This window comes from Nothoprocta perdicaria, unplaced genomic scaffold, assembly GCF_003342845.1.
Source record: "Nothoprocta perdicaria isolate Ctin4 unplaced genomic scaffold, notPer1 scaffold_7, whole genome shotgun sequence".
Taxonomy (NCBI): domain Eukaryota; kingdom Metazoa; phylum Chordata; class Aves; order Tinamiformes; family Tinamidae; genus Nothoprocta; species Nothoprocta perdicaria.
In genome coordinates this window covers 3,342,823-3,367,778 of record NW_020455976.1, presented here as the reverse complement: position 1 = coordinate 3,367,778, position 24,956 = coordinate 3,342,823, and the positions used below count along the sequence as shown (strand labels likewise).

At 40.9% G+C, this 24,956-nt stretch overlaps 1 protein-coding gene across 1 annotated transcript in view; it reads right to left on the bottom strand.

Annotated features, from left to right (window-relative positions):
* Window positions 1-24,956, bottom strand: part of SORCS3 (sortilin related VPS10 domain containing receptor 3) — a 180,121-nt gene that overhangs the window by 4,918 nt on the left and 150,247 nt on the right. Inside the window, exons 16-24 of the mRNA XM_026050684.1 lie at window positions 23,329-23,462; window positions 19,142-19,255; window positions 17,493-17,664; window positions 13,344-13,530; window positions 11,332-11,465; window positions 7,340-7,463; window positions 4,236-4,348; window positions 2,421-2,552; window positions 978-1,077 (exon numbers count right to left, since the gene is read on the bottom strand). Coding sequence (XP_025906469.1) covers window positions 978-1,077; window positions 2,421-2,552; window positions 4,236-4,348; window positions 7,340-7,463; window positions 11,332-11,465; window positions 13,344-13,530; window positions 17,493-17,664; window positions 19,142-19,255; window positions 23,329-23,462 — 1,210 coding nt within the window. The remainder of the gene's footprint in view (window positions 1-977; window positions 1,078-2,420; window positions 2,553-4,235; window positions 4,349-7,339; window positions 7,464-11,331; window positions 11,466-13,343; window positions 13,531-17,492; window positions 17,665-19,141; window positions 19,256-23,328; window positions 23,463-24,956) is intronic.

The window sequence follows — 24,956 nt, the reverse complement described above, 5'->3', positions numbered from 1 at the left end:
TCCCAGTTTGCAGATTTATTCATTCCAGACTGCTTCCGTTAATGTCCAAATCCCACCACCAAGTAAAAGGCTGAGGCATTATCTGTGGGACAAGTCATGAATCATGGCTTAGCCCAGCTCTTGGCTCTCTGAAAGTCTCATGAAAAAGGATTTTGAAATGTACCATCCTAGAACACGAACTGCAATCTCTCAGAGAGGCTATCAGCTATGTCACATGCATGAGATCCCACTTCTCCGATAACTGCAAAGGCAGTCATCAAAATCAAGGGTAAAATAAATCCAGCATCTGCTGTATAGCCATCAGTGTCTTAGCAATAGATGAAAGCTTTACGCTAGGGTGGTCTAAATTCAGCAACAGTTTGGCTTCACGCTAAGGRTGGTCTATAGGAAAGGGGGTCATGAGATAGTGTTTAAAGGGACTATTCACTACTCTGCATGAAAATGGAGATAGACAGTATTCAAATTTAAGTCATGTACATGTAACACGTACAAAGAAGTCACTTTTAAGGCAAGTATACCTCTGCAAGAGGCCCAAGTCTTCTTTTCATTACTATTTCACCCACGTAAAACTTCTCCGATAATCATAATATTAGGAAGCCCTTTGCAATAAGGAAATGATTCAATATCCATGAAAGTTGGTAAGAATATACTCATGCTTCCACAGGTGAAGCATGAGGGCTTAACAGAATACCACTCACCTGATTTTCTTAAAACACTTGAAAAACACCAGCACGTTAATTAAGCCATGGGGAACTGGCAAATGGTACTTGTAATACTMGTACAACTGGTGCATGAAGCCACCACTGCAGGACTGTATTTAACACTTTCTCCTCCTGGCACAGACACTGTCTCGGTATGAGCTATCCTARGTAACTCAGCAGCATCTACCAGTTCTGCAAGTGACCTGACCTAGACCTGTTCTCCTGGAGTCTGAAGCCTCCAGGAAACTGAACCCACATGTTTGACTCCACACTCACCTAACGTTAACTGAGTGACATACACGATGACTTCAACACCAGGCTTCAGTTCAAACTGGACCAGGTTCTGGTTAAGAGCATTAAAAAGGATTTCAACAACCTGATGAAATAAGAGATATAAGTTAAAGTACAGAATAGAACAAAAGAATTAGCTTGAAAGAAYGTTCAGGAATGCACGTAGTCTGTTAATTTTGACTAACATCTCTTACTGGCTTCATAAAGAAGGGGGAAAAGAGCGGAGAGGAGACACTGAGGAATGGCTGAAGAGAGAACATGTGTATCTATGTTTTAGGTGGAACTGAATGTTATTCTGCACAGTTCTCCCTACAAGATAGATGCACATTTGAGATGTACAGAGTAAGTCATTATGCCTCTCCCAGGAAGAAAATAAAGAAATAAAACTAGCAAAATGTTTTTGGAAGAGAAATAATGTTTTTTTCACCCTCCACAACATCCTTTGAAATCCCTGAGAACTTCTGCCTTAGCATCATGCTGGAACTGAGCTGGGTCCAACCGAGCAACACATTTTTGCTCCCTTCATGTCACATTCGCCATATTTCTCCTTCATTTATAAGTGGGGGGTCTTTGAGTGGATTTTAATTCATGGCCAAGCAACTCAGGTATGACATGTGATTTGGTTGCTTCACGGGAGTGACAGAAGTTTCCAAAGAATTCTGCAGTCCTGAATTCCAAAGAATTAAGAGTTTGATCACAACAGTTAGTCCTGTAGCTGCTTTCAGATGCTTCAGACATAGCTTTTACACAGTAAAAATGGTGCACACAAGAACATTATATTGAGCTAAACAGCATTTCCAGCAGTACTTGCACTCTTTCTGCCTTTATAGAGCTGATTTAATCACTTGGTAATTCTAGCATGAAAGCTTCAGCATACGAGTGCTGTTGTTCCTAGCTCTTCCCTTGCCTGCATATCACTGTTGCTATTCATCATTGTAATTACCTATTTATCTAAATGGATGGATATTGTAACTTCCAAATATAGTTTGCACATGCCATTCACTGCTGCAGAATAAAGAGGTCTTGTTCTGGTGATATACGAGCTGAAGAGTCTGATTTATTTTTAGTAAACCTCAGTATATTATCTTGCTGCTTTGGCCTGTGTCTATTACCATTTCTCCAGGGGGTGAAGGGAGTATATATTTAAGTTTCTTTGGCCATAACTTCTATAATGAGGACACACTAGAGATCCAGGAAGAACCACTGCTGGTAGACTGTGCAACAACTCAGTAAGATACTTGGAAATACCATTTTCCCTGTAGAAATCATTTTTAATCCCATACACTATACCACTCCAGTCCTACAGGCATGCAGATCTCTTATGGTTGTTGCACGTCATTTTCAATGTTACACAGATTCAGGGGCCCATCTGAAAATGCTATGATGGGAATGAATGTTCTGTCACTCTGTGAATCCTTCTTTCCTTACTTGCTCCAGATCAGCCTCACTGCTTTTCCTCCTCTCTGTTGTGTTTTTATAGGGCAGTATGAAGAGCTCAGCAGAGGTAGGCAGTCCAGGAAATACAGCTACCAGGACCTGTTCATCAGGGATACCAGTCACCTAAAAAAAAAAAAAAAAAAAAAAAAAGAAGAGGAGAAAATGTTTTAAAAAGTAAAAACAAGCCTGGCAATATCTTTAGACCCAAAGACCTGAACCTTGTGTTCAAAATCCAAACCTACCATGTATCCAGATCTAAATATTCCATATAGTTCCTCTCACAGTAAAAGCTGCTGGTGAGCATGCAACTAATTGGGATGTACAAAGAAAAATGCCTGAAATCACCTTCTAGTATACAGTTATGGAGATCTCCACTTGCCATATGCACATGTCTGTGTGAATGTCTCCACTTGGAGTTCTTTCACTCAGGGACTGACTTGCTGGCCCCTTGAGGACTGCTTAGTTTGCCAAACAGATGTTTCTAGACCTAACTCTCAAAACCTGCTTCATCTTGACCTGCCCACTAACACTGCTACTCCCCACCCCAAGTCCTGCAGTTGGGCAGGAAGCTGCTCCTCTCTCTGAAACTTCTGGAGGCTAAACCCATGAGCAACCTGGTTCCATCCCGCCCTAACTCATTCCCGAGTTAAGAGTTAAATAATACTACAGTGTCAGCCTATCCCTGGAGAACTGTTCTGTAAGCATAACCCAGAGGCTGCAGACAAATAGGCAAAACGGATGYATTAGCAAGCACTTCAGTGTGATTCCTACTGCTGTCTATAACCATTCATAGTTACAACATTACTTATTTTTTCTGCAAACCTGACTCTGATTACAGTAAAAGGGAAGAACAATTTTAAACAAATGGACTAGGTGTTTTCTCAGGATGRGAACACAATCAAGGAAACTGTCAAAAACGCAAATTTTGAGTGGCCTGCAGATGGGAAGAGTTGTCTAAGAATGTACTTTCCCTGTAAAAATAATTTGTTTCCATATCTAAGAACAGACATGGTTGAAGTGAAAACAGAAGATTTTTTTTTGGCAGATAGTAAAAATACAAAAGCTTTCTTAAATCTATCTCCTGATTTCACACAAAACCAAACTTGAAAATATTATCTACTTAATAATATTAATTATTCTGCCCCATTTACTGCAAAAATTTGAGTACTAGTTTACATATTCTAATCAATCTGAAAGAAGATTCAGTGTCTTCAACTCCAGAAGTTTCTCTTTGCTTGTATTTTAAAAGGTAGGTTTGTTTTCTCTTCCATTCCTATTTTTTTTTTTGTCCCAGCTGGATAGTGAGTAGAAGTCTGTAATACYTACTAGATTATAGTTATCTCCATTAAGTCTCAATACTAGGAATAGCTAAAGGATCTTTCTCACACATCAACATATTACAGTGCCTGTCCTCTGGGATGGGATAGGTTAGCTCTTGAAAAACACACARTAAAACTATCCAAATGTTTGGAGTAGAAAACAGTGAATCCTTTACTATCCATTTGGCAAAATAAGAATAACAGTGATGCTATTAAATCTAGAATATATAAAGTCCTCAGGGATACTATCGGCTCAAAGCTGTCACAGAAACATTAATAACAGTAATTACAATATTTCCACAAAATTCCTAATATAATTTGTCTCTATAAAAAGATCCAGCACATTAAGAAGCAGTCGATTCAAAATGATAGCTTCATTACTGCTGTTCTTTCCCATTCTTCGAGGCTAGCATGCTAAAAAAAGTCTGCCTGTTTCAACAGCCTAGACGATGTTTGCTCAGAAGGAGAGGAAAGAGATGCTGCTTACCTGTGTTAGAGCTCTCTTGATGACTTTGCCAATGTCTTGTCTCCATTCAGGGATGTCAGGGTTGTGGTAGTCCAAGTTAGGGGAAAATGACAGGAGTTGTGACTGGAAATATTCTGGAGTAGAAAAACAGTATCAATGAGATTAAATGAGCAGGAAACAGCTAAAGCTCATTGAAGTCAAGAGAAAGAACATAATTAAAGAATCTTAAAACAGAGAGAGGAAAGGACGAAGGAAATAAAATGGYAGGTTAAAACTAAGTAGAAGAGAAAGCTTGCAAAGCTTGTCCTTATAAAGAATGTTTTGTGGTTCTTCCCAGAAGAAATGGAAGAAGGAATGARCGGATGCCTTCTCTTTGTGATGCTGCTGAGCTTTGTATTTTGCCACCAAACTTCATCTGATTCTGCCTACAAAGAAGCTGATCAGTAAATAAGGAGGCAWCTGGCTGAAATTTGAGAGGTCTGTGCAATTGCATGCATTGTGCTCTGCGGGGCAAACACCTACTGTAAGTAATRTATTTTCAAAAGCAGGCATTATCTGTTTGCTCTCATGGAGTGAAGCCATGAGTGGTTAATATCCCAACAAATCAGAGCCCAATAGTGCTAATGACAGGCTAATCAGGCAAGGGCTATTCATAAAACACTCCAAAATTACTCCCCAATTGACAGATTGCAGGGAGGAAGGAAAAATTCTTAGATTGATTTAAATGCAGAACAATTAAAAAAAYTTCTCCAAATCTCCTCTCTAATGTCACCAGAATCATTCAATTGTTGGTACAACAGCCTTTCCCTAGGAAAACCCTTCACCTGCCTTTAGGGACTATCTCTAACCTGCCATTTCAGCATCAGTTTTCACCTAAGTTAGATTGGTTTCTCCCTTATTTTATTCCTCTCTTGCCTGGCTGTTCTCTAGTGATCATTCCAGAGCCTCTGGGATCTCTTGACCTTTGATGCTGGGAACTGAAGCTTGCTTAGTTATAGCTATAACACATTTGCTGGTTGTGAGATTTTCATTACCACARGGTATTATCTTCAACAAAAGAGATATTCTTTAAAGAAGAACTAGTCAAACAGATTAGTCTTTATAACTCTGGCATGATTCTGAATGCCTCTTGGGTTCCTAGAACAAGCTTAGATGCTTAACCTGGTCCACTGTTCATGTTCTGCCATGTCTTTAGGAAGTGGCCTCACAGAGCTATACTGGTATGCAGCCCACAGCTGAAGAACAGATTAGCCAGCCCTGCATTACAGAAGAGATACTTGAAACACGTATTTTCTGCTGCACAGAAGTCAACATGCAGCGAACTCATGCTGCACACCTTTAGCAACAGGAAGCTCTTGAAGAATTTACAGGTTCTACTCTTCAAATATGCTCAGCACAGGAGTCCAAGCCCTGTGCATTATGTCAAACATGTACAATGGATTTGAGGYAGACAGATTACTGGAGGCACAGATTCAGAATGGGAATCACTTAAGTTCTCATGGTAGAAGAYTGTCCCTTCTGTTTATGGAGATGTGCCTCACCTTGAAGCACTTTATCTCTAGACAGTTCAAATAAGTAGCATTAGACATTTGCAAGAAGGTATCAGTTTTAGATTAAGTTAAACTAGCAAGAGTACAAATGAAGAAATCCACAGAATAGCAAGAAGTACCTGGACCGCATTTCTCTTGCATATTTTGCTAGATCAGTTCTTTCTTTTTATGTGCTTTAAATTAACACTAGCTTTGGGGTCTAGAATGACACTCTCCTTAGACCAGATTAGTCTCCAGCATGGTACAGCTAGGACCATTTGTACATTCAACAAGATGAATTCCTCTTTTGTGATACAGTCCATAAGCTTTTGACCTTTTTGCACAAAAAGGCAAAATTCCTTACAGGATGTTTGAAAGCAGAACATGAGGAATGCTCTGTGGGACCCACTGGGACCTTTACTTCACAACTTCACAATAAGATCACCTGAAGGCCACTTCTCAGGCTGTGCTCTGATAAGCTTAATTCAGGTTTGTTCCAGAAACCAGTGGAAAGCTGCAGCAGCTGCCCAGAACTAAACTCTGCATTTTGTAATGCCCAGAATGATCGAGTAGAGTTACTTACATTAGCTAATAGTAAGTTTGGGTATTACTAAATCATATTATCAGATTATTAAGTCCCGTTGCATTTCACAGCTAGGCGATCAATAAATACTTATTTAGCTGCTTGTTAACTCTGAACACAGAGCTTTCCAGCCACCAGCAGGGCATTTATTTATCTAATTACTGACACAAGTCACATAGGCTCAACCACATAGTGGAACCTCAATTATTTGAAGCCCACATCTCTCAATAAACTTGCCTTTCAAAGAAAAGCTAGTCCTGGAATGTCAGATGCCAGGAACTGGGTAAGAAAAAGTGAAAAATAGCACAGGAGGGATAATTATTCCCTGAAGAAACCTCCAAAGACCAGGCCAGGATTGTTTGGAAAGCCATTCCACTCAGCTTTTTCCAAGACCCAAACTGGAACACCTCTTTGGTCAGCTACAGGATGAGTCTTGGGTGCAATGATTTGCAAATATGTTAAGAACATACCAAATGTCAGTCTTGCAGCTACATGAAAATTCCAGTAGCCACACTCAGATCTCCATCTGTGGCATGGAAGATGGACAGAGGTGGCAGCAATGAAGCCACTTCAGAGTCCCTATTTCCCAGACCTCACTGGTTTATACAATCACTATATGGAGAGGAACACTGTCTGTATTTGGGCCACCTTACCTATGTACCATGCCTGTTTCTTTCCAGAGCTAGAAGGCAGAGGGAAGGCACTGTGGCTCCAGCCCCTAAGTGTTTTATTTTGCAAGCTTCGTAGTCAGGGTATGCAGCCAGGAAGTCAATAGAGACACCAGTCATTTTACTACAATGCTGAGTTGACAGACTGAGCTAGTTATCCCATCTGATTCAGTTCTGCATTTGATGACCAGCACAAATCTATTTGACGTGGTTAATAAAAGTTTGCTTTCAGAGGTTCCTCTTGGACATTGGGGAGTAAAGAGAACTCATTTAGGCTCAATATCAACTGCCTGTTCTTCACCTCTAGACAACCCCTGAGTTTTGATTGTAAATGGTTGAGGGTACCATGCACTGCGATCTCCTTGGTGTCCTGGATCAGAGTGTTGCCTGCAGCAACTTGCACCGTGACAGTGTTCATCCCCTCCATGGCAAAGGTGTATGAGATGCTGCTCTCCAGGGTGATGAGAGGCTGCAAGAGGTAAACACAGATGTTGATACCAAAAGCAGGATCAGATTATTTCAGAACCATAGCAAAGGCATCTGGCTGATCCACCAGGCCACATCTTTCCTCCTCTGGCAGAATAAGGGCTGCAGATGAACAGTACATATACATAGATACAAACCCACACAGTTGCTATATAAGCTGTACARTACACAGGAGGCAACTCCAACGAGCTCCTGGATATAAACCTTCGTACATTCTTCTTCAAGCATTTTATACTGTTTAGATTCAGCCACTGCTCTTCTGATGCAAATCCATCTATTCATCTTASAACAACTCTTCTGGGGACAGAGAAAGTGCACCCAACATTACTCTGTCCATGTTCTGAGCCTTTAAGACATATAAGCTAGTTGAAACTATAGGCTGACTGACTGTATTAACAAGGATGAAAGCATGGCATAACAGCTAGGGAGAGTGATGTCTGAACGTGTTTGGATGGCTTACAGAGTAAAGTTGACCTGTGTTTGGCCAGCCTAGAGCTCAGGCAGAAGAGACTGACTGTATCTGCACCTTCTCAAACAAAAATGTCCTTAATAACATTACATTTCACCTCAGAACAGGAACTATCACAGTGATACACATAGATGAGAAGAGTACCATGTTTGAGGAAAGAGATTTGTATATTGAAAATCAAAAATTCCAGCATTAGCAGTGCTACTGATCTGACTGCTAGTCTACAGACAGGTCTCCCTGTGTTTGCCTTAAATCATTAAAACTGAAATAGTGATACTAGCCACCTCCATTGCAAAAGCACAGGTCTAAGAGCATGGGTAAAACCATTGTACATTTGCTGTTCTGCCCTCAGCCCACTGCCAATTCGATTCCAGAGAAATAAAAACACTAAACATTAAGCTTGCAGCTCTCACACTTTATCCTATCAAGCCGCATTTCACAACAGTGGCACTCCATGCCTTCTTCATAGCCAAGTCAGCTGCCACTGGCACAGCACAGGCTGGCAAACAGATTTTTCCCCATACAGAATACCACCTTACTTTGACCCCTCATCCATGAGCTGAAAAAGCAACAGAAAAAAAGGCTTTTTCAGCCACAGGGGACTTGCAGACCAAGCAAGCAGTCTGCTCATGCTAGCCCTGCAGCACTAGCTGACATATACTTAGATACCTACACATCCCGGGCAAGCAGAATGGGTTTATATCAAACTGCAGTGATATTAGCAGCCTTCCCAGGGTTACAAGTTGTGATTCCATGCAAAGTCAGACACAAAGAGCCAATGTGATCTCCAAAATTGCTGGTTTCCTTCTCTGTGGGCTGGACATTCCATTATCATGGCTGATTTCACCTCCATCATGGAATTTTAACATTCAGCCAACTCCTTAATTTTAATTCAAGCACCAAGACCAGGAAACTAACTCTAAATTAAATCAGGCAGTTTAAGGTTCATTTGCTCAAACCTATTAGACAGCTGGACACATTTATTAAACTGGACCTGTGTTAATCCAAGCAAATTGGCCTTTGGGCATAACACAAAATTAGCACAGTAGAAATTCAGTGCAATAGTTCCAGCAGGAGGGAGAAGGCAGCACAAGAACCTTCTCGGGTCATTTGAGTGTAAGACAACATTCGTCTGTGTAGCAGCACAGAGAGTGCCTTAGTGAGACCTCAAAGTGGCACAAGACACATTTGGTTCTGCCTGGGATGCCCACAGGCTGAAGAGGAAAAGGAACTGCARTTCTTCAGTGTGCAACCTGAATGTATCACCTAGGAATGCCAATGAGTCGCTATGGACAATATTACACAGCACATCACCATTCACACACAGATGTCTCTGCATCTTCCACCTGCACTAAGAGCACCACAGAGTGCCGGGGAGTGGGCACACACACAGGGATCTGAGATGCATACTGAACATGCCAGAAGGCCAAGAGGAGTTTTGATGTCATGCAGATTGGTGTCCCGGAAGAGGAGGAAAGAGGGAAAAAAAAAAAAAAAGCTGTTCCTGTTGCCATATTTATACACTTTGCCACACTTTTGTCAAATGCTGAGGGGCACAATAGAAGTATGCTTCCTGAGGTGGTTTGAGACAACGCTGCACAGAGTGAAAGATGCTCTGGATCCTTGATTTGGCCACAAGGCMAAATCTTTACTAAATAGCACCTCTGTTTCAGCAACATGTAAAATCACTCCTAGGTGTTACCAGATTGTGAGAGAATTGCTCGAGAAGGGGGAAATTAGAGAAAAACTAGTGCCTAATAGAAGTTATGGCATTACAGAGGTTTGCGTACGTACACTAGGCACTAGCTAAGAAGCCCACACTGTAGTAGGGAATTTCCTGTGCTGACATCTGAAACCTATTCTCTAAATGTTCCATTTGAGTAAATCACGGTATTTGTGATCTCAACTACTTGTTTTGAAGGCAACTGGACCTACAGAGAACAGGTTGTTCGTCAACTTGATACTGCCAGAGTTGGGCCTATAGTTGATCATACTATCCATGAGCTCGATTCGCTGTTTTGAAGGCAACCAGATCTACAGTCAACAGACTGTTTGTGAATCTGGTACTACCAGAATTGGGCCTACAGTTACCAGGGCCTATAGGTATAGTATTTGGTATCCCTATTAAGAGATGAGTTCAGCTGCCCCCAGTCTCTCTAACCTTGGAGCATCGGCTGAAACACAAGGGGGTTCTTCTGTTACCAAATTTGCCCCCACATCAAACCTCAACACAGATGCTCTTCCAATTCAAGTTATTTCCAAACTATCCATCCCAAAGACGTCCAAATCTGCCTGTACTCCAATGCTGGCAAGTCTGAAATTTGAGCTAATGTATCTAAAAGCAGATCATATTGACAACCCCAGAACCAAGCACCACGAGAATTATGTAGAAATCTTCAGGAAACAGCACAGGTTTGCTCTCTCTTTTCTAGCTTACTTTCTGTTTCGAAGAGGATGCAACTCAAGCAACTTTGTTCAAAGATAAAATAAAATATYCGTGTCTCTGCTTTTTTTTTTTTATTTCGAATTCCATATTTTCATGCAAAAATGAATCCAGTTCCCACCTTCAATTGCAAATCAATAATGCAGACAATAACACAATCTAAACTGCCTTTTCAAATAAGAGCAGATGCTAAATTGTAAAATTATCAGCTGCACAGCTCACAACTGCAATAATGGAATCTAGTGGCTGTGCATTATCTCTCACACTCCTTAACCTGCAATAGCTGAAGCTAATGAGCAACTCTTTGTTTTCTSTCTCTGAACTCCATTTTGTAGTTTCATTTATTTTAACTACTGATAAAAAAAGCTCTTTGTAACATATTTTGCCAGTCCCTTGGAAGCTCAGTACAAAGAAGTCTCACCTGTATCTCTAACATCTGTATATCCAAGGCTGTGAACTTGGATATAGAAACAATTCTAGCTTGAAATTCTAGATACAATTGGTTATTTGAACATCAACAGCTTTAAAGTATTGTGTCGGAATCAAGCATTATATACTACATCCTGGTACATAATGGAAAGGCCCRTGGTTATTGGAACACCAGCAGTTTTTAAACACTGTGTTGAAAGGCACTATTATCCCATATATAGTGGTATATAATTTAGTTAAGTTGCAAGTGAACTCTGGTAATAACAGTGGTCTTCAAAGCTCTGCAGGGCTGACAACAACAAATGTAAAATGTAATGACTCCTAAGAACAACAATGTGAGATAGGAGGAAACAAATTCACAAAGGTCAGATAACGACAAACTTTTTTTAGACAAGGAAAAACTCCAAGGAATACAAAACAAGCAAAGACAGGTTTTCATTGCGTCTCAAAGAGTTCCCTGTCTGGTGCAACAAGTTTAGGAAGCAAAAATAAACCAGAAGGTTGCTCTACCTTTGTGCTGTTCCCAAACCACCAGAAGTAGGTAAGTGTGCCTGCCTGGCTGGGCCAGACCACYGCAGTAATGTTGACATCTTTATTCCTGGTGGCAACAAAGGGGACACTCAGATGGACATGCTCCACTGGACCTGTGGGAAGAGGCAGTTTGTTATTAGAGACTTTGAGTTAAATTCTCTCCACTCAGTTGCGATCAGCAAGAATCTTTTCTTTCAATAMATCAAATGCCTTATGCCAGCACAGAGACTATTACAGCACCGCAAAAAATCTCTGTCAACAAGCAAGAGAGCAAGATAAAAGATTAATAAACAAGATCACTCATTCCTTATCACTCTTAATTCTAGAGGAGGCAGAAGGGCCCATTTTCCACACTGCTAATCTCAGACAGGGTCAGCGCTAAGTTTAGAAGACAGGGAGATTTTTTAAATGAAGTGTGAGGGCTCTGAACTGGCAGTGCATTGCATAGGGCAAGCTGCTCTCAAGGCCTTGAGGGACAGGAGACAAAMGAGCAAGAGCTTGCGAATACATCCACTGAGCACCAAAATTTGTGGGCAAATTTTAGCAAAGGCAGTTAAAATGTGATGACATGCAAAGTGTTCATGGCTTGATTAAATATGTGCTGACATTTCCTCTTCACGAGGTCTTCAGAGTAAAGATTCTTGATGTTAGGCAAAAAATGTTCCCTTGATATCTTCCTGACTTTGGTCAGACCTTGAGAATTCTTAGTGTGTGGTGGGGGATCAATTAGCTTTGCCAAATTTTGTTTTCTGTGAAACTTTACTGTAGCTCATTCCAGCATTCGCAAGCAAAACAGGAGGAACAACTGGAAGATGTATATAATGTCATGCCAAAGCATTTAAGGTAGTGACAGGGTTGCTTCACAAGAACTTAAAAAAAAAAAAAAAAAAAAAAAAAAAGTGTCAATGTAAAACAAAATGTAATAGAAGTAAATGCTCAGAACTAGCTCAGTGCATCCAGTCCAAAACTAAGACAGCTGTTCCTATGATAAATCTAGATAATCCATATGAAGTTAGTTGTTATTACCAGGTAACCAGCACTTTTGTCAGCTAATGGCCCAAGGTGAAGGCAGAAACAGTTAATGCTCAATAACAGGCTGTTAAATGCAGCTATGATTGACTTTGAGGGAACTATGAACACAGTAAAAGCTTCAAGGAACATTTATTCCTTCACAGAGGGAGCTTGAAATTAGAAAGAAAAATGATCTTTGTTTTGGGAATTTCTGACTTGCTTCCTTCYCATGGAAAAGATCAAGTAAAAGGCAGACAGGAGAGAAGGTATCCCAACAAGCAAAGCAGAAGGACATGCATGGCCTACAAATACTGCTGGGAACACAACCTAAAAGATGYAACAAKCACAGAGGGAGACCTAACAGCCTGAAAACAGGACAAAAATCCAGGATCATCCTAATCTTGTCCTAGATTTCACAATCTTTGCTGTTTCCCATGGCTTAGAGAAATTTCCCTAAGAACTCTATACTTCAGTCTGATTATGCACCAAGTGGAGGGAAATTGCATTCACCTTCCAAATGGAGGGGAAAGATGGGTGAGCATGTCAAACATATGAAAACATATGAAATAAGAAAAGTAGTACATTAGTTAGCATATACATATCCCAGGAACTGTGCTCTTTATAATATTTTTGCCATATGCAATCAGCACTGAAATCACCCAAATTCTGAAYGGGTGGCTCAAAACTTGGCAGACTAGTTGAAATCTCTCTGTTATTAATGAAACATTGAAAACACATATTTGGACCTTCACTGTATCTGTGAAGGCTATAAATATAATGGTGTRAAAAGGCATGTTCTCAAGACATTCAGTAACTTTTATCTAGTAGGATAGAGGGAGCCTGAAAGTCCAAGACTTTGGAAGAGTGGGAGTTGTTTATGTAGATGAGGTCACATGAACCCCTCAGCTCCCCTGAATTTACAGGGATTTTCAGTGGAGTAGGGATTTCACTCACGGAGTCCAGTAGCTGGGAGTACTTACAGACCACATGTAGGAAGAGAAGAGCGGTGTCAGAGCCCAGGCTGTTTTCCGCATATGCTGTCACCTGAAAGATTCCAGCACTCTTGTAAACATGCCGAATGCCATCCTCAACAGGACTGAAATTAGCATAGGATACTGCGATGCCGTCTCCAAAATCAAGCTGAATGTTTGTCCTCTGGAGATCACCCTGCCGCAGAAAGGTAGAATTAGGAAACTGGTCTAGTAGGAATGATTTATTCCCCTTCTCAGCTCCATTTCATTAGCAGGAACACAAACCCAGAGCTTTACCCCGAAAAAAGCCCAGCTTGCTCTGTCAATCCCCAACAGGGCCAGACTCAAATCAACACCAGGTAATTTTATACCAGCAATGCTTCAATTCAAAATTTACAACTGTAATGAGATACTGTTCCACGATATTGGGTTCAGTGATATTGGCTGGACAGAGTGCCATGGATATACCAAGGGGACCGTGTTTGAATCACCTGCTGCAATACACACTTGGTGGCTAAGGGTCAGTGATGTGGCCGGGTCTTTGCGCAACCCATGGTGTCCATTAAAGGCAGCTGAGATGGGAGACACCGCTTTTGTAACAGGGTATATGTCTATTTGAGATTCCCAGATGTGTATGGAATCATTAGGGACACTCTGGAGATGCATATGGGATCACTAGGGACACTCTGGAGACTGAACAATTGTTGATGTGGCCCTGCAAGATATTTCAAAGAAACGGTACCCAGGTACTGAGGCACGGTAAGTTTAACTAGTTTTCCAGGCTTCCTGAGCAGACAGTGGAAAGAGACAGAGACCTGCAAAGACCAATATATCCCATCCTAAAACAAGTGTCTGAGACAGGTGACATGAATTATCCTCTGCAAGTGTCTATCTCTCTACCCTGATGACAGAGGGAGTCTAGATGACTAATTTCAGCCAGACATGTAACTTTTGGACGGCTGAATTTATGTGGGCTGAATTCCACACARAGGACTGACAGCTTTTGTCTAATGCCAGTCAAGACAGAGATAGGGCCTGGTGATACACAGGAGAATGGAGCAGATGACGAGAAAACTTCTTTTAGGATTACTCTCTATGACAGCTATTAAATGAAGGAGGAAAAAAAAGACAAGAGATTCTAGAATTGCAGGTATTGTCTAGAGGCAGCAACTGCACTGTTTTAATTTAAGTCACGCTTTAAACCACTATAGTTGAGCAGGAGGACTGTCTGTTATTTCAGTTCCTGGGAGCCTTACTTTATGCTTATCCTCAGCTGACAAAACTGATTAACTGATTAAAAGTAACACAAAACAAGGCTAATTTAGACAGAACTAAAGCCCACTGCAATGATTTCACTAAACTGAATTAAAACTAAACATCAGATTAAATCTCGTTAGCTTTCTGCATACACCATTTCATATCATGACTTCTTATCATCCCAGGACAGTCAAGAGAAAGGCATATCACAGGAAATAAGGACCTTGARTCAAGATAAAACAGCTCACCGTCTACTCTAACACAAATGACCAGCAACTAAGACCAAAGGTGCCATCATCTGTCAAAGGCTCTCGCAGAGAAAGAGTCATCCACAAGTGTCAGGGACCTCAGTGTTATTTCTCTCTCCTTCCCACTCCACAGGGGCCAGAGGAGTTTTCCTATTTAACTTTATTAGGGCTTCATTTTCATCTCTGTCCTATTAGGACATTAAAAATACATAAGAAACCAAAACTAAAACATACAGAACTAGAGTGGAAGTGACATCAAAACCCATAGGTAACACTGAGTAGCCAATAAGATCCTTCTGACAGAGCTTTTTGAGTCACTCTATGAAATTCTCTAGCAGGGACAAAATTACACCCCTGGGATACTGAGTTATCTAGTAGAAAGGCTCTTACAGCTTGTTAAATCCTTCAGAACTACTTCTCAAGGGGAAGTATTAAGACCACAAGCTCATATCATGTGGAAGACACTGAACAGAAGATAAAAATTTGATCTGTGCTGCATTCATCACTGGTGACCTTCAGTCGAAAACTTTTGCACCTGCCATGTCAGCTTCCCTCTCTGCCTTACATYTTCTTTTCTTTTTCCTTCTTGCTTCCCCAATCTGATTCCTTTTGAAATGAGAAGATTTGAATTAGAGAATCAGGAACAGGCTTCTCATGGGTAAGCAGTTGCATGTGATCTTTCCCGCCAGTTAGGAAAGATGTTTTTTAGTGAAAACCCAGCCTTTGCACACTAATTCTCTCTTTTTTTTCCCCCCTTCTTTCCCCACCTCTCCCCACAAGGGAAATAAATTTATTTCCCCACTAGGAAATAAAATGTTAAAAGTGTGCTAGCCTGAGTGTACTAGTTAAGAACCAAGTCTCTGCCTCCAATACACATTTGTTTCTGTGTGTGTGTGTGTACTCACGCAATATATTTCAGTCATATAACTTCAAACAATCCACATAAAGCCAGAGGTAAGAGAAATTTTAGTTCAGAGAAAGTGAACACCGAAGGATCAGAAACAAAGCAACTGCTGGTGGAGAAGAGGTTCTGGAGTGAACTTTTCTTCCCATGATATTTCACAGGCACAGAACCCCATTGCTGCTGACATCAAAGGTGTTTCTCTAACAGAGCTGTCAAATTGCATGAAGATATGGTGGGGATGTGGGTATCTCTTTTAACAAATATGGTTTTGCAATCTGCTAATGGATTTGCAGAGCTCTAACAGCTACTTGGGCTTGTTCTTTGAATATCACTGCTTGTCTTCTCCGCTCACTTGTAGTTATCACCCTATGACTGAGCTTTATCATCACTGTGTAATTACTGAAAGAGGGAAGCTGTGAGGCAGTACAAACAGTAGATCTGGGACAGAAAGGTTCAGTAACCACTGCTGCCACACGAACATCATTTAGGCTGGTCTGGGGGAGTCAAGAGGCTGAACATGGGCTGCAGATTTACCTATAAGAAGGCTCAGTCTACAGTTCAGCTCCTGAGTATAGACATAGGTGCAATAGAAAGCACCAAGAAAGAGACCAACCAGAGAAAGTGGAGGGAATCAGGAATCAATTTGCATGACRGCAGGGTATCTAATAATTAGGTCTTCTTGGAGAATGATTTTCTCTACCTTTCAGAAAACATTGGGATGAAAATTCATTTGTTTTCCTGACTCTGCCTGCAGACATTCACAGTTTACACTGAAAGACTGGAATATTTTTGCCTCAAATCTCACTGCCTTTTTTTTCCTCCTCTTCAAATTGCTTTCAAGAAACAAATTCAGCACAAAAATTCTCTGCGGAATATACTGTTCACTCATGAAGATGTGTACTTAAACATCCTTTTTCTTCAGAAAAGAACTGTTTTAATTAAATAGTTTTCTAACTATCCTTAGACACAGGACATAGAGCTAAAGATTCTCATCTATTTATTCAGCTGCCTCTTCAATCTCTGAAGTCTTGTAAAGACTCTGCTCTTCAGCTACCTTGACTGATTCTTTATTCCCCATCTGTTTATCATTCTTTATATGCAGCAGTTCCACTTGAGTTCCCTAATAAATTACYACTAGATTCCTAATTTTTAGATTATGTCTGCTCTTTTTTGAACTCCCACTCACTAGCGTCTACACAAATCGTCTTATCATGTCAAGTCTGGAGAATAAAAGAATCAGCCAGGTAGGCAGGAAATCCCCTTTGTATAAAAGCAGAGCATGTGTGAACCTCTGAGGAAGTGTGTAAAGAGGCCCTGTCAGATTAGAGCTGTCCTGGCAAAGCATTAAGTTTCTGTAGAAGATTTTAAATTAATAGAGGTGTGTTTAAAATATATATATATATATCATCAGAAAAAAATTCTGAGGTAGACTTATACTATTTTCTTGTATTCTTGCAGGTCCAAACTGCCAACAGAGTCTACTCTAGGATTAGGAAGCGAAGAGACACTACACCTGCACTGTTTCTAATATGATTTCCCTGGAGATCCAATCCTGTTTACTGTCAGAGACTGGGTCCTGAAGAAGCAGGCTTCTATGTTCCTGACCTGTCTCTCTCCTAAGTCTCAGAAGTGTTTGGCATTTTATGTTCATTACCAGACCACTATTTTCCTCTCCTTAGCCTAGCAGCTAAAAGGAAAAGGGTGCCAGTAATGTCACGCTGCAAAGCTTCTCTGAGCACAGTGACACACCTCTTCCATGAGGATGATGAAGGTGGCATTGTGTCCCTGCTCCGTGACCAATTTTCCATCACTAGTGAGGATGCGTAGTCCCCGAGGTGCTTTTCCAGGGCATTTCTCCATCTTGGCCATGTACTTCTCTCTCAAACCATCTGTGCAATTGTTAGATACAATCTTTCGGTACCTGGAAAGTTGCAACAAAAAGAGGATTCAGGAGGAGAGTGGAAAATTTTCTTTGTTTTTCCATATTAACATATGCCTTTTTTTTAAAGACTGACTGGACCGGCACTGAAAGTGTCAAAGAAACCTAATGCCTTATTAAACTAGAGAAACCCAAACAAATCACAATCCAATCTTCTCCAGAGAGTCTCAGTGGCACCACTGAGAACCAACACTCATTGTGGAGGTGAATTACTCTGTGCTGCTAAAAGCCAGAGTGCTGCCCCGAACTCCCGGCGCCTGCAGGATTGCCCCTTGTGTACCAGCTTTTTATTATGCTTTTTATTAAATTGTGTCTGCCTCTATTCTGCTAGAAAGCACTTGGAATGATCTGGTAAGGGCTTTGCCCACTCCAATTTTAAAATGATTCAAGGAATGTGAGGTGTTTTTTTTTTTTTTTTTTTTGTATTTTGCTTAGCTCTGCTTGGAGGCAAAGGAATTAGCTAATTTGCAAGATACTTGGCAATTTGCAGTATTGTTTAGGGGGATCCTCTCCTTTTAAAATATTTTCACTGGTCAAAAAGGATGGAAAAAGAGCAAGGGCCCAGCTATTTTGTTCTTGCTGCCTGTCACGAAGCCTACAGGCAGRCATATGGGCCAGGGCTCCTGCACTCGCATCCCACATTCGTAGCAAACTTTCAGCTGAAAGAGCATCTCTGAGGTAAAGTGACTTCAAACTCAAGGTGGCCACACTTTCTTCAGCCACCTTTAATCATCCTCCATGAACTACCCTGTCATTAGAAACCAGCTTGCAGGACCTGCTCAGAAGCAGCCCTACAAAGGCATTAGAGGACACAGTGTCAGGGAAGGACCATGGCAGCTCCACAGCAGCATGTGGAACCAGCATTTCAGAGGACCCCACCATAACGGAATAGCGTTTGCAGAACAACACTACCCTAATAAACCAACACTTGCCATCTGTTCCAGATGAAACCATGAAAAACCAGCACATGCAGCGTTTCTGAAACTCACGGTACTGTATACACAAAGTGAGAATGAAAGGGGAAAAAAWTTTATGAGGAAAAAAATTGTACATTTGAGCCTCCCCAAAAGCTGTTATAAATAAGAGCTGTAAGATGGGAAGAGGTTGCATSGAAAATGATGTGAAATACCTCAAGCCTGTCCTTTTAAATGTTCAGATGTCACTCAGATAGACCTTCTTGATTCGTGTTTTAATTTTGCAGCAAAGGGGAGCTCCAAGTCTGGGCTCCAGGGATCATACATCACTTGATAGCAATACAATATCTACCTGTCACTTATGTTAATGTACTTCTCCCTGTCTCTGAAGAATGAGGCAATGTTCCACACAGAAGCTGCTGCAAATATTACCTCCCAAATAAGCCTGGAAAAGAGTCAGGTGGGATGCAGAGAATAAGCACCATCCAGGCTCTCTTGCCTACTGCAAGATCACCAAAAATAGAGAGAGATTTAGGTTCACTTACCCAGTACTGTTCAAGTAGCTTTGACCAATGCTGCAGTCCTTGGACAGGGAGGATGGGTTGAACCAGAAAGCTGGGACACACTGGTTGTTGCTGTGTCTTTCATAGCCATAGTCACTATGGAGACAATAGATGATAAGTGCATGCTAGTACCCATTCCTTAGAGTTAGCTCGGAATTTTAGGTAACACTTCTGTTCCCCAACATGTGTGTTTGCTGGTGGTGCTCTGCTGTACAACACGACATCATGGATTAGGGTCATCCATGATAAAATGTTTCATCAGTTTGAAGGGCAGAAATACTTTCTTAGAAGACAAGTGAGACCTGACAATACTAAGACCACCAACCAAAGCACTAGCAGACTTCATTCCAAAACAAGAGGCAGGAGTTCAGAAACAAACAAAATAGAGGCAGGAATTCAGAAAGAAGATTATCCTTGGCTATTTTTTTCTTACTAATCCATATTAATTTATTTTCTTGTGTTCTCTTGGTTTTGCTGCTTATTTCAGTMTTTGTTTTCAAAATACACCAGATTAATTCCAAGATGACACTTTTTTTCCCCAAGAAAGTAGTTAGGAATATAAAACACTAGGAGCACTTTTGAGCAGCTAGTCAAGGTAAATACATTAATGGTCTTCCTCTTCTGACCAAGCTACAACTAGCCAGTSAAAAAAACACAGCCAATGCTTTTCCAACAACCATCTAAAACAACACTGGTAGCTTGGTAGCCTAAGGATTTTGTGATGTTGTGTCATTTGGGAAGGCAATCCAGAATGATGGTGTTTTTTGAGAACACCAAAGAATGGAAGCACACACAGCTTTTTTTTTTATAGCTGCCCTTGCATGCCAATACAATGATGAAGCAATGGGATTAATCCAAAATGTTCTTTACGTTTTAATAAGCTCTGAATTAGGTTCTTACATATATCCCTTATTGGCAGGCTGGATTCAAGGGAGGAACAAAAAGGGATTCTGGATTTATGCCTAAAGCAAGTTAACAAATGCCAACACATGGAATCTCTGTGGAAACAAAGACATCACAGAAGCCATTGCATTGAAAGCTCTCTGTGCCCTTTAAGATACTCTATGTTTTATCTTTCACCCCTTCAGAATCTGAATTGCCARCAGAAGTCTCCAAGAAGAGCTTTGGTAAGACAAAATTGTGCTGTGTCCCCAGTGACCCAAGCTGCTACTGTTACTTCTTTTGGAGGGCAAAAATTCTGTTACTTTAAAAGATTCAGAGATTCCCTAATGCTTTTTCTCTCAACATTCAATTTACTCATTCTCARTGGGTCCAACCTGCACAGTCAAAAATGCCTAGCAGTGACTTGGTAATTAAAAATATTCAGGAGGAGCTGTACTTTGCCCCAAAGAAGAAAAGAGCCGCATAAATATTTAATAAAATTAAAGACAACACTGCTGTATGCCTCAAGGTTCTGTGCTTGTTCATTAACTTCTGGTAAATGTATATTAAAACCTCACATGCTGCCCACCTTCTTTCTCATAAGCCCTCGGGTTTGCATAAGTTAAGGAAATAATCAAGTCCAGCTGCTGCTCTGTCTTTCCCAGGGAAGACAGAGTAAATAAAGAAGCAGGAGGAGGGAAGAGAAACATCAGTGAGCATTTTAATATCACTTCTGAGTTTCTTCTGCCATTCTCTCTGTCAGAAAAAAAAGGCCAGAGTTTGCTCTGTGATGACTACAAGGGTTACCCCTTGTAGTTACCCCTGGTTTTGGCTTGCGGGGTCCTGGATCATTCAGATCAGTCTCCTATCTCACAGCAAGGAGTGGACCTGCCAAGCAGTCCACTCCGCCACCAGCCATGAAGCAAGTCATGAAGTTGGTTTCATCCAAGCGTGCTAAAGGTAGGAAGGGCTCTGCTTAGCCCAGAAGGTGCCCTAGGTCATGCATTTGTGTTTACAGGACCCCATTTGTCACTCCTCATCCATTCTCTAACTCTCTACTGGACCCACTCAGCTCACAAGAGACAGAGCAGTCAGAATTTCCAGGCACAAATGCCAATGGTGTGAACCCAACTTAAAATGTCTGAGTGGACATCTGTTTCAAAAGGACTAAGTGAAAGCACAGGAGATGCCTCTCCAACTGCACATACCTACAGTGGAGATGTATCTCCAAGAATTCCTGGTCTAGACCCTTCTGCTATTTAGTAGACAGAAAAGGTGTCAGCCCCACACCTCCTCATACAGAAACACAAAAGGAGGCAGATAAACCATGTCCTAGAACAATCTGTATCTTGTCACTCATTAAAGATGTCTCACACTTTAGACAGCAGAAGTCAGAGCATATAAGTGTACCCTCCATCCTCAAAAATTAGTTTCTTTTAATGTAACTTAACATTGGCATCCARTTTTGCAGCATTACGAGGGGTATTTTCAAACTGTTATGGCCTCACACCTTCAACCTGGTGCAAACTAGGACTAAAAAGCTTCCTTAAATAAAAGGTGGTAACAATTTTGCAATTGGAATCCCGTTAACAATTCTGTTGGCAGTACAGAGTCTGAAACAAAACCCATGTTAGTGTCCTGTAATTGTATTTCCTCTGAAGGGCTAGAAGCAATAATCTCTCATTTTAGTTAGAAGACTAACCAAYAACCATACTCAATGTTTGCAAGGAACAGGTCAATTGACTGTAAAGGTGTATTTTGATGCAGTGTCTTTTCAAGGCAACACTGTACTTAAAGCCAATTTAGCTACTGCAGTTTTCCACTTAAGACTTAGAAGAGACAACAGGGTGGACTGTGAAATGAGAAAGCTGGTGAGGTAGAAAGTGGCAAAGAAAAGAGCAGATTCAGAGGCATCTCGGGAGATGAGTATTTGGTTCAGCTCAGAGGCATGCCGATGTTATAGGCAGTTACTGCAAGGCAGAAAAGTTTGTTCATCCTGCAAGTCCCCAGGATAAGAACGAGGACAGATCTCATGAGTCCAGCTAAGAAGTCTCAGATGTAACTCTGGCATTAGAAACAAATTAAACATCCATCCAGATAAGATGAAAATCTCTGCTCTATATCCCCAAATCTCTCTTAGAGCAAAACTACTCCAATGTTGAAGAAAACACTTTCGTCTATTTAATTATTTGTTTTTGCTGTAGTTTTATGTGTCTGTTTTAGAAAAGAATTGTGGGTCTCAGCTGGCCTAAGTCCTACTAAGTGTGTCAATCTCCTACCTGACACCACTTTAGGAAAGAAGAGAGTATAAATGAAGTATATATATAAAAGTGTACTTTATGAAAGTACACTGATATGGCATAAGCTGATGATCCCGATAATTTACTATAAAAACAAAAGTATTTTCTCAGCCAATTTGTTCTTAAGAGTATTTTCAACTCTATTTCAATGACATTTTGAACATTTAAGTCCAAACAGCACAAGGACTGTCTTGACAGTCTTGACAGGGACTGGCAGTCTCAGTTCTTTGAGTAGTCTACCACTGGTTTACTCTAAGAATTCCTCGCGTAGAGATCCTGGACAGTGCTTTTTCCCCAGAACTCCTGCCTCTGAATGTAAGAACAGTATCAAACTGGTTCGCTCTTTCCCGATTTTTTAAGCTGCTTTCCAAAGGGACCTTAAAACAGTTTGGAAATTCTACTCCTATTAAGATAAAGACATCAATATTTATGCAAAACAAGTGGCTACATCAGACAAGGGTGGGCTGCATAATCACGTCACAGAGCAATTTCAGTGCATTTCACAAAAACACAGTGCTAAAAAGCAACAAATAGTTCCCAGGAATTCAGAGAAATTATGAAAGTAAGATTTTTTTAAAAAAGTGCGGCTTAGCTCTGGCTTGCTSCTTAGGCTCTCAGCGACCTTGGAGGTGATGAAAGATTCCTTCGTCCTCTTGTAAGGCATGATCAAAGAGAAGGGCCTGSTTGTCATACTTTCAAAATGACAGTCATAACAAGGTCAATTAACACTTGCAATTTCCTGCCTTTGAATTACAGGTTTGGATTTCCAGCGAGATGAATACCTCACAGATGAAGTGAACATCTCCCTTGCATGAAGGTGTTCCACACCTGCATGGTGTGTGCAGCAAACCTGTTCTACACGGTCCCCTTAAGCCAGGAAGCATAAGACCCACTTTCCCTGCAAGGTGTTCCGCCCAGACAGGTAACTCAGCCACTGCTAAAGCCACAAAAGAGTCACTTTAATATTTAGCAGAGTCACATACTCACCACTCAAAGTCCCCTTGGCCACAGACACACGGTTCTGACACTACAGTTTGGGAATAGTCCCAACTTAGGGAACACTGGGCTCCGGGCTTGCGTTTTTTATAAATCTTCCTCTCTCCCATGACACAGGGCTCCCCCTTCAGCAGCCAAAGAAAAAGAGGAAAAAGAAAAACAGAGAGTTGCGGTCATAGCTGGTCCCTAAACAGACTATATTGTTCAAAGACACAAAAGGCAATTAAAGCGTCTAATTACCACTGGAAGATTTGGGATTTAAGACTCTAGCTCCATTTTCAGCTTTGCAAACTTGTCCTTAAACACAGTTCAATCACACCTCCCATCACCACTGCAAAAGCCATCTTGAGAGCAGCTGAGCAGAGGATGCTCCCTAGTGAAGAGCAATGCCAGCTACCACAGGCCCAAAGTGCCAAGGGGCCCAAACCATAACAGGCACCCGGTTACGCCGTCCTTCAGAKGGCATCCACTGACATATCCAGTCTTAAAGATTATCCTCAAAACACAAGGGATATGTCAGGATTTCTCCCACATGCCAAAGGTCATCCACTATGGGAGGAACCACATAAGCCCCAAAACTCCAAACTGAGAACATCTTAGGTTAGAATCTAGCAGTCCTGGTTTTCTTTTTCTAAAATCTGGCTTTGTTACAGCCCTCCAGTAATTCTGATGGAGTTTTACACTGGGGTTTTTGCACACTAAAGAGCACTAATGCGAGTAATTCAAAAGAAACATTTGATGTTTAGGCAAACTGTTATAAACAGAACTTTATCTGAGGTGGAAATAACTTGGCTGCATAAAGGCAAGAAAAAAAGGACAATGCCTAACTAAAGTACTTCTATTTATCATTGCTACTGATTCCCAAGATGGTTGTCTGTTTTCTGACATATTCTTTCTTTTCTTKCATTTAAATTATTTTCGTTGGTTCTCTTTTATGACTTCACCCATCTGATATGTCCTTGCCAAATTAATGTTTACTTCTAATTCACAGATTCATTCCAGAAAGTCACAGTGCCGATAGCTCTGGCTCCAGCGCAATATCCCTGCTGGGAGTGGGAGATCATACCTGGCCAGTAAGCCCTAAGCAATCTGTAAGAGTACCAAGCTCCCTAGGTTCCAGTGGCTTCAGGACCTAAATCTATCCAGCATGAAATTAAGCCGGGTTTATGAAAAGGAAAGCATATACTCTTGAATAATTTTTTTTTTCTTCCTTCTTACGTGTCTTTTATTCAACAGTTCTCCAGAGTTTTASAGATGCCTGCAAGGTGTATAAACATTTTTATTCTGTTGTGTTTCTACTTTTTTTTTTGAGTAGAAGAAATACAGTCAGAGTGAAATAAAATTATTTTCCTGAGTCATTGACAGAGCTACAAAGAGCTCAATGTCTCCTACAATTCAGTCACAAGATGAGGCTTTACATTGCCCTGAGCATTGACAGTGAAAAGATAGAGCTGGTGCAAAGGAATATTTTCATACAAAGAGAAATTAGCAAGTCCCTAATTCACCTGTAGACGATGGAAATTGTAGGGTTTCTTTAATGCATGTGCTTTAAGGGAAATACAGTATCATCAGGTTAGAACAGTGACTTAATGGATGCCAAAACCCACAACTATGCTCCA